This window comes from Salmo salar, chromosome 20, assembly GCF_965601325.2.
Source record: "Salmo salar chromosome 20, fSalSal1, whole genome shotgun sequence".
Classification (NCBI taxonomy): Eukaryota; Metazoa; Chordata; class Actinopteri; order Salmoniformes; family Salmonidae; genus Salmo; species Salmo salar.
The window spans coordinates 43,494,317-43,504,434 of NC_138310.1; the positions used below are offsets into that span (position 1 = coordinate 43,494,317).

The window sequence follows — 10,118 nt, forward strand, 5'->3', positions numbered from 1 at the left end:
GGGGGAGCATACTTACATTCACACAGGACACCAGATAAGACAGGATAATTACACCAGAAATAACAGACTGATTCTAGCCTCCGGCACATAGACTATTGCAGCATAGATACTGGAGGCTGAGACGGGGGGGTCGGGGGACACTGTGGCCCCGTCCGACGATACCCCCTGACAGGGCCAACCAGGCAGGATATAACACCACCCACTTTGCCAAAGCACAGCTCCCACACCACTAGAGGGATATCAACAGACCACTAACTTACTACCATGAGACAAGGCTTATAGCCCACGAAGATCTCCTCCACCACACAAGCTCGAAGGGGTGAAAAACCGGACAGGAAGATCACGTCAGTGACTCAACCCACTTAAGTGACGCACCCCTCCTAGGGACGGCATGGAAGAGCACCAGTAAGCCAGTGACTCAGCCCCTGAAAAACAGGGTCAGAGGCAGAGAATCCCAGTGGAGAGAGGGGAACCGGCCAGGCAGAGACAGCAAGGGTGGTTTGTCACTCCATTGCCTTGCCGTTCACCTTGCACCCCTGGCCCAGACTACACTCAATCATAGGACCTACTAAAGAGATGAGTCTTCAGTAAAGACTTAAAGGTTGAGACCGAGTCTGCGTCTCTCACATGGATAGGCAGACCATTCCATAAAAATGGAGCTCTATAGCAGAAAGCCCTGCCTCCAGCTGTTTGCTTAGACATTCTAGGGACAATAAGGAGGCCTGCGTCTTGTGACCGCAGCGTACGTACAGCAGGACCAAATCGGAAAGATAGCTAGGAGCAAGCCTGTGTAATGCTTTGTAGGTTATCAGTAAAACCTTGAAATCAGCCCTAGCCTTAACAGGAAGCCAGTGTAGAGAGGCTAGTACTACTATTAGCTACATTAATGGAAAATACAATATCTTGATTAGATATGTATAAAACGCCCTGGGTCAATAAATGTTAAAATCACCTTTGGCAGCGATTACAGTTGTGAGTCTTTTTGGGTAAGTCTCTAAAAGCCTTGCACAACTGGATTGTACAATATTTGCCGATTATTCTTTAAATAATTATTCAAGCGCTTTCAAGTTGGTTGTTGATCATTGCTAGACAGACATTTTCAAGTCTTTCCATAGATTTTCAAGCCGATTTAATTAAAAACTGTAACTACGCTACTTAGGAACATTCATCGTCTTCTTGGTAAGCAACTTCAGTATTTATTTGGCCTTGTGTTTTAGGTAAATGTCTTGTTGAAAGGTGAATTCACCTCCCAGTGTCTATTGGAAAGCAGATTGAACCAGGTTTTCCTCTAGGATTTTGTCTGTGCATGGCTCTATTACGTTAATTTTTATCCTAAAACACTCCCTAGTCTACTTAGTGTATGTAAACTTTTGACCCACTGGAATTATGACACAGTGAATTAGAAGTGAAGTAATCAGTCTGTAAACAATTGTTGTAATAATGAGTTGTGTCATGTCCTAACCAACTTGCAAAAACTAGTTCGTTAACAAGACATTTGTGGAAATTGTACTCTGGTCTGATGAAACAAAAATGTCCATAAAGACCATCGTTATGTTTGGAGGAAAAAGGGGGAGCCTTGCAAGCCGAATAACACCATCCCAACCGTGAAGCACGGGGGTGGCAGCATCATGTTGTGGGGGTGCTTCGCTGCAAGAGGGACTGGCGCACTTCACAAAATAGATGGCATCATGAGGTAGGAAAATTATGTGGATATATTGAAGCAACATCTCAAGACATTAGGCAGGAAGTTAAAGCTTGGTCGCAAATGGGTCTTCCAAATGGACAATGATCCCAAGCATACTTCCAAAGTTGTGGCAAAATGGCTTAAGGACAACAAAGTCAACGTATTGGAGTGGCCATCACAAAGCCCTGAACTCAATCCCATAGAACATTTGTGGGCAGAACTGAAAAAGCGTGTGCATGAAAGGAGGCCTACAAACTTGACTCAGTTACACCAGCTCTGTCAGGAGGAAGGGGCCAAAATTCACCAAACTTATTGTGGGAAGCTTGTGGAAGGCTACCCGAAACGTTTGACCCAGTTAAACAATTTAAAAGCAATGCTACCAAATACTAATTGAGTGTATGTATACTTCTGACATACTGGGAATGTGATGGAAGAAATAAAAGCTGAAATAAATCATTCTCTCTACTATTATTCTGACATTTCACATTCTTAAAATAATGTGGTGATCCTAACTGACTTAAGACAGGGAATTTTTACTGGGATTAAATGTAAGGAATTGTGAAAAACTGAGTTTAATTATATTTGGCTGAGATATATGTACATTTCCCGACTTCAACTGTATTTTTGTACATTTATTTAACTAGGCAAGTCAGTTAAGAACAGATTCTTATTTAAAATGACTGCTTACCGGGGAACAATGGGTTAACTGCCTCATTCAGGGGCAGAACGACAGATTTTTACCTTTTCAGCTCAGGGATTTGATCCAGCAACCTTTCGGTTATTGGCCCAACGCTCTAACCACCCCCGGCCACCCCTGTGGGGTACAGAAATGGGGTAGTCATTTAAAAATCATGTTAAACTGTATTATTACATACAGATTGAGTCTATGCAACTTATTATGTGACTTGTTAAGCACATTTTCACTGCTGAATTTATTTAGGCTTGCCATAACAAAAGGGTTGAATACTTATTAACTCAAGACATTTAAGCTTTTCATTTTTAAATAATTTGTAAACCTTTCTAAAAACATAATTCCACTTTGACATTATAGGGTATTGTGTGTAGATCAGTGACATAAAATCTCAATTGAATCCATTTTAAATGCAGGCTGTAACACAACCAAATGTGGAAAATGTCAAGGGATGTGAATACTTTCTGAAGGCACTATATGCTCCACATGACAAAAAGTATGTGGACACCTGCTCGTCGAACATTTCATTCCAAAGTCATGGGTATTAATATGGAGTTGGTCCCCCCTTTGCTGCTATAACAGCCTCCACTCTTCTGGGAAGGCTTTCCATGGGATGTTGGAACATTTCTGCGGGGACTTGCTTCCATTCAGCCACAAGAACATGAGGTCGGGCACTGATGTTGTGTGATTAGGCCTGGCTCGCAGTCGGCATTCCAATTCATCCCCAATGTGTTTGATGAGGTTGAGGTCAGGCCTCTGTGCAGGCCAGTCAAGTTCTTCCACACCGATCTCGACAAACCATTTCTGTATGGACCTCACTTTGTGCACAGGCGCATTGTCATGCTGAAACAGGAAAAGGCCTTCCCCAAACTGTTGCCACAAAGCTGGAAGCACAGAATCCTCTAGAATTTCATTATTCCTCCTCCACCAAACTTTACAGTTGGCACTATGCATCCGTCAAACCCAGATTCGTCCGTCGGACTGCCAGATGGTGAAGCTAGATTCATCACTCCAGAGAACGTGTTTCCACTGAGTCCAATGGCGGGGAACTTTACACCTCTCCAGCCAAGACTTGGCATTGCGCATGATGATCTTAGGCTTGTGTGCAGCTGCTCGACCATGGAAACCCAATTCATGAAGCTCCAGACAAACAGTTATTGTGCTTACGTTGCTTCCAGAGGCAGTTTGGAACGCGTTAGTCAGTGTTGCAACCGAGGTCAGACGATTTTTACACGCTACGTGCTTCAGCACTTGGCGGTCCCGTTCTGTGACCTTGTGTGGCCTACCACTTCGCCACTGAGCCGTTGTTGCTCCAATATGTTTCCACTTCACATTTTACAGCACTTACAGTTGACCGGGGCAGCTCTAGCAGGGCAAAAATTTTACGAACTGACTTGTTGGAAAGATGGCATTCTATGACGGTGCCACATTGAAAGTCAAGGTTTGTCTATGGAGATTGCATGGCTGTGTGCTCGATTATATACACCTGTCAGCAATGGGTGTGGCTGAAATAGCCGAATCCACTAATTTGAAGGTGTGTCCACATACCTTTGTATATATAGTGTATATGTATATTTTTTAACAGGACAAATCTGAGGTGGCACGGGCACCTGTGCCACCTATGGGCATGATGCCTCTGGCATAATTTCCACAAGTGTCTGGAACTCTATTGGAGGGTTTCGACAACATTCTTCCACGAGAAACACCACACACACACACACAACACACACACACACACACCCTTTTAACCCCCTATGCTTCTTTGAGACCCCTCTTTCAAATTCTCTGAGATCTCCTGTTCTACCCATGGTACTCATAATAATGGGCAACACGGCATTTTTATACATGACCCTAAGCATGATGGGACATTAATAGCTTAATTAACTCTGAAAACCACACCTGTGTGAAAGCACCTGCTTTCAATATACTTTGTATCTCTCATTTACTCGTGTTTCCTTTTTTTGGGGCAGTTACCTGTGTATACCAACACACCATTCTAGAATCTTTATTTTTCCTCAACAATGATCACGTCTATAATGACTCTACGTATTCTATCGAGGGATCCCAATCCCCCTTGTCCTTTGATATAAGTTGTGTACCTGCGTAATTGTGCCTATTCCCTTCCCCAGGTGTATGGTTGAATGACCTGGTACAGGTGGCGGCTCATGAGATCGGGCACGCCCTGGGGCTGTGGCACTCCCGTGACCCCCAGGCCCTGATGCACCCCAATGCCACCTACACGGGCCAGAGGAACATTGCCCAGGACGACATCTGGGGAATCCAGCGCCTCTATGGTGAAGGAACACTCAGATCAATCATATGTTTTTTTGTTTGTGTGCGAGGATAAATTAAGACTTTATATATATACATTTCATACATGTATTGTAATGATGTAATTTCTAACATTGTATTAACATTGTCTTAACATTGTACTAACATATTCTCTATTCCCCCAATTCCCGCTCAACTCATTGTGCAATTACAACAATAACAATAGAAATACTACAGTACTATGTAATGTGTTAATACAATGTTGTTGATACACAAGTAATTACAGCTTTATTACACAGGTATAAGACATAACACAAAGAAAACACTAAGAGCAACCACAAATGTCTATATATGTGTTGTATTCCAGGATGCACAGACAAGAAGCGTGTGTGTGATCCATGGGCTCGCCTTGGCTTCTGCGAAAGGAGGAAGAGTTTCATGAAGAAACACTGTGCCCGACGATGTGACCTCTGCTATGGTCAGACAGGCATATTGTCCACTCTTGATTGTACATTAATTTAACTACACTGCAGTTCACCAGTTGGATTTTAAATTGAATGTAAAGTTGCATTCTCCATGTATCTACATGGTATCCTATTAACAGCATGCTTTTAGGACTGTCTTATGCCAGCAAATGGATCAGGACTCAATAGTTAAATGTGGATCTATCCTGGTTTTGACAGATTTGATTTTGGACCTGCCTGGATTTGTAAGAAGATTTGGATGACAGTTGCGAAACGGATAACTAAAATGCTTAAACCTTGTGTTATGTTGCCAACATTCAGGCTTTAGCTTGCCCAACTCTGTGTTCTGTGTCCTCCCTTGTCCTACTGTACTGATATCACTTCTGTGGCATATGTTTTATCCCCAAATAGACTCATCTTTACACAATTCCTCGCATCATATCTTCTCTCCTCTTTCTCAACCATATTGGAGGAGAACGTCCAAGGTCTCTCCCCTCAGACCTTCTTCTCCGGTTTGTTTTGAGATGGAGGAAAGGAAATAGGATGCGAGGAATTGGGGACAGATGAACTGAGAAAAACCCACAGAAGAATATTAGGCCTATCTTGTGGGGGAAGTATCATGACTGTCCTGGTATTTCACTCACTTCCTGTAGAGCCTCTTGAGGCCATTACCACGCCAACTCCACTGCCTGCCAACGTCAAGGTCAAGATGGTTCCTCGTGGAAAGGTTGTGGGCTTCCGGTGTGGGACGAAGAATCCTAGATCGCCTCCCAAAGTCAGGTGAGAGAATAGTCTAAATACAGTAATGTACAAATCATATTTTTGGTGTTTATTGGACGAGAGAGAGAGAGAGAGAGAGAGAGAGAGAGAGAGAGAGAGAGAGAGAGAGAGAGAGAGAGAGAGAGAGAGAGAGAGAGAGAGTGCTAGACGGTACACAATACAAGTGATCCAGAGGCAGGGCAGACGGCTTGTCCAAATCTCAGACCACTATATACCATAATTAATGGTCAGATTCTCCAATTGCTCTGTCAGGTCTTTTTATGGGAGTATTTCTTATTTTACTGTGACTATGTTTCTGGCAAAGGTTGTTGGACGTATGTACATAACATTTCAATGATTGATTCCTCTCTTCCCGTGCTGGTCCCTGGTATGACCTTTGACCTTGCTCCAGCTGGTACAAGGATGGAGAACAGCTCCTGATCTCTATCCCCGGCTACATCATCATGAAGGGCCGTGACCTCCGCATCGTCGCCAACGAGTTTAACGAGGGCACTTACACCTGTCGCGTCCATCGTAGCGGCAATGTGGTCTCTGCAAACTCCTGGGCCATCCGGCTGAAGCCTGAACAGCCCTCCAACAGTTGAGCTGAACGGAGTGAGTGAGGGAAGGGAAGAATGAGAGCTTGGAAGGAAAGTATGAGGCATGGAGGAAAAGAGGACGAACCCACAGCTGTGCCACATGTGCCTCTCCGCTAGCCGCATTGGAATACAGGTGGCAACAATTATAATATTAAAAGTGAACTCAGCAATTTGACATCATCATACACAGCATGACGGCTTCCTGCTTACAAATATTAACCTGATAATTAAAATCAGCCAAGACTGCCACATATTGGACCTTATTCAATCAGGGGTTGTGAGCTCTGATTCAGAGGGGTTGGGTTAAATGCGGAAGACACATTTCAGTTGAAGGCATTCAGTTGTACAACTGACTAGGTATCCCCCTTTCCCTAAAATAAAAAACCCCCACAGAAAACAGAAAACCTTAAGTTTAACCTTAGAATCAACAGATAATTGACCAATGGAAACAAACTATGTTAACAAACTATAGTTTTGGCAAGTCGGTTAGTACATCTACTTTGTGCATGACACAAGTATTTTTTCCAACAATTGTTTACAGACAGATTATTTCACTTATAATTCACTGTATCACAATTCCAGTGGGTCAGACGTTTATGTACACTAAGTTGACTGTGCCTTTAAACAGCTTGGATAATTCCAGAAAATCATGTCTTTAGAAGATTCTGATGGGTTAATTGACATAATTTGAGTCAATTGGAGGTGTACCTGTGGATGTATTTCAAGGCCTACCACGCAGCCGTCATACCGCTCAGGAGGGAGACACGTTCCGTCTCCTAGAGATGAACGTACTTTGGTGCGAAAAGTGCAAATCAATCCCAGAACAACAGCAAAGGACCTTGTGAAGATGCTGGAGGAAACAGGTACAAAAGTATCTATATCCACAGTAAAATGAGTCCTATATCGTCATAACCTGAAAGGCCGCACAGCAAGGAAGAAGCCACTGCTCCAAAACCACCATAAAAAAGCCAGACTACGGTTTGCGACTGCACATGGGGACAAAGATCGTAATTTTTGGAGAACTGTCCGCTGGTCTGATGAAACAAAAATAGAAATGTTTGGCCATAATGACCATCGTTATGTTTGGAGGAAAAAGGGGGAGGCTTGCAAGCCAAAGAACACCATCCCAACCGTGAAGCATGGGGGTGGCAGCATCATGTTGTGGGGGTGCTTCGCTGCAATAGGGACTGGCACACTTCACAAAATAGATGGCATCATGAGGTAGGAAAATTATGTGGATATATTGAAGCAACATCTCAAGACATCAGTCAAGAAGTTAAAGCTTGGTTGCAAATGGGTCTTCCAAATGGACAATGACCCCAAGCATACTTCCAAAGTTGTGGCAAAATGGCTTAAGGACAACAAAGTCAAGGTATTGGAGTGGCCATCACAAAGCCCTGACCTCAATCCCATAGAACATTTGTGGGCAGAACTGAAAAAGCTTGTGCGTGCAAGGAGGCCTACAAACTTGACTCAGTTACACCAGCTCTGTCAGGAGGAAGGGGCCAAAATTCACCCAACTTATTGTGGGAAGCTTGTGGAAGGCTACCCGAAACGTTTGACCCAAGTTCAACAATTTAAAGGCAATGCTCTAAAATACTAATTGAGTGTATGTAAACTTCTGACCCACTGGGAATGTGATGAAAGAAATAAAAGCTGAAATAAATCATTCTCTCTGCTATTATTCTGACATTTCACATTCTTAAAATAAAGTGGTGATCCTAACTGACCTAAAACAGGGAATTGTTACTGGGATTAAATGTCAGGAATTGTGAAAAACTGAGTTTAAATGTAATTGGCTAAGGTGTATGTAAACATTGGTCTTATTCTGGGTTATTGTCCTGGTGAAATGTGAAACTCTTTTCCAGGCGTTCAACAGACTGAATATGTTTTACCTGGGCTTTGCACCATTTTTATTTTGACCCTGCTAGTATTGTGGAGTGACTGCAATGTTGTTTATCTTTTTTTCCCCATCTGAGCCAAGGAACTCTAGCTATTTCACAATCACCTTGGCCTCGCGGTGACATTGCATTACCTTCCTCTCCGGCAGCTCAGTTAGGATATATGGACAGATCTTTGTTTCGTATGTGTGATAAATCATTCACAGCTTAATTATTAACTTGACCATGCTTAAAGGACCCTCTTCTGATCTGTACCTGCCTATAAATCTATTAATGGATGTTCTGAAAGCTCCAGGGTAGCTTTGAGGTTAAATATTTGCTTGAAATCTATTAACCACCTGAGGGACCTTACAACGATGGGTATTTATTCTGAAATAACATTAACAAATGTTGTTGCACAAAGAGATGGACTCCATTACATTTATTTAGTGACTTGTTAAAGGACATTACTGCAATTTTGAATGGATTTAGGTTTGCCACAGCAAAGGGGGTGAATATGTATGCATTCAAGCAGAAATTCATTTTCGAACGTTTCTATATTTTGTCTCTCACTTTGAAGATGTGGTGTAGGATGTGCAGATCAGTGAAAATAAAATGACAATGTTATTCATTTTTATATTTAACGCAACATGTGAAAACTGTGCAATTGAAGTGAATACTATTGCCTATGATGTTTTTGTACCATGTTAAATTGTTTGTTATATATTGTAGAAAAATATGAGAATTCAGATATTTTCACTCCTGTGTAACAAGGAATGGTTGCCAGAAATGTATATTTACCAACACCACTTTAGAAATGTGCAACAACACATTGCCAAACATAGACCATTGTATATTAAAGTGATTTTACTTCAAAGTTTAGTATTTTCTTTAACATTTTTGTCCTGTTACAAGTGATTGTAGTCAACAGGTTAACAGTATGACAAGAACGACATTTCCTTTGCCATTGAAAAGCTAAAATAAAAACAAGATTTGTATTTGTATTTATTATGGAGCATCAAGGCAGCAGCTACTCTTCCTGGGGTCCAGCCAAATTAAGGCAGTTTATACAATTTAAAAAACATTACAATACATTCACAGACTGTGTGCCCTCAGGCCCCTACCCCACCACTACCACATATATACAGTACAAAATCCATGTGTATGGGTGTATTGTACGTCAAGGATCTCTCTGTACTTTGCTCCGTTCATCTTTCCCTCGATCCTGACTAGTCTCTCAGTCCCTGCCACTGAAAAACATCCCCACAGCATGATACTGCCACCACCATGCTTCAACATAGGGATGGTGCCAGGTTTCCTCCAGACGTGACGGTTGGCATTCAGGCCAAAGAGTTCAATCTTGGTTTCATCAAACCAGATAATCTTGTTTCTCATGGTCTGAGAGTCCTTTAGGTGCCTTTTGGCAAATTCCAAGCGGGCTGTCATGTATCTTTTAATGAGGAGTGGTTTCCGTCTGGCCACTCTACCATAAAGGCCTGATTGGTGGAGTGCTGCAGAGAGGGTTGTCCTTCTGGAAGGTTCTCCCATCTCCACAGAGAAACTAGAGCTCTGTCAGAGTGACCATCGGGTTCTTGGTCACCTCCCTGACCAAAGCCCTTCTCCACCAATTACTCAGTTTGGCCAGGCGGCCAGCTCTAGGTTCCAAAGTTGGTGGTTCCAAACTTCCTCCATTTAAGAATAATGGAGGCCACTGTGTTCTTGGGGACCTTCTGTGCTGCAGACATGTTTTGGTACCCTTCCCCAGATCTG

At 42.7% G+C, this 10,118-nt stretch overlaps 1 protein-coding gene across 1 annotated transcript in view; it reads left to right on the forward strand.

The window, feature by feature from the left end:
* mmp23bb (matrix metallopeptidase 23bb) overlaps positions 1-9,225 on the forward strand; it is a 36,569-nt gene extending 27,344 nt beyond the window's left edge. The window contains exons 5-8 of the mRNA XM_014161951.3: positions 4,505-4,669; positions 5,014-5,124; positions 5,764-5,890; positions 6,282-9,225. Coding sequence (XP_014017426.3) covers positions 4,505-4,669; positions 5,014-5,124; positions 5,764-5,890; positions 6,282-6,474 — 596 coding nt within the window. The 3' untranslated portion in view covers positions 6,475-9,225. The remainder of the gene's footprint in view (positions 1-4,504; positions 4,670-5,013; positions 5,125-5,763; positions 5,891-6,281) is intronic.
* The last annotated feature ends 893 nt before the right edge of the window (positions 9,226-10,118 follow it).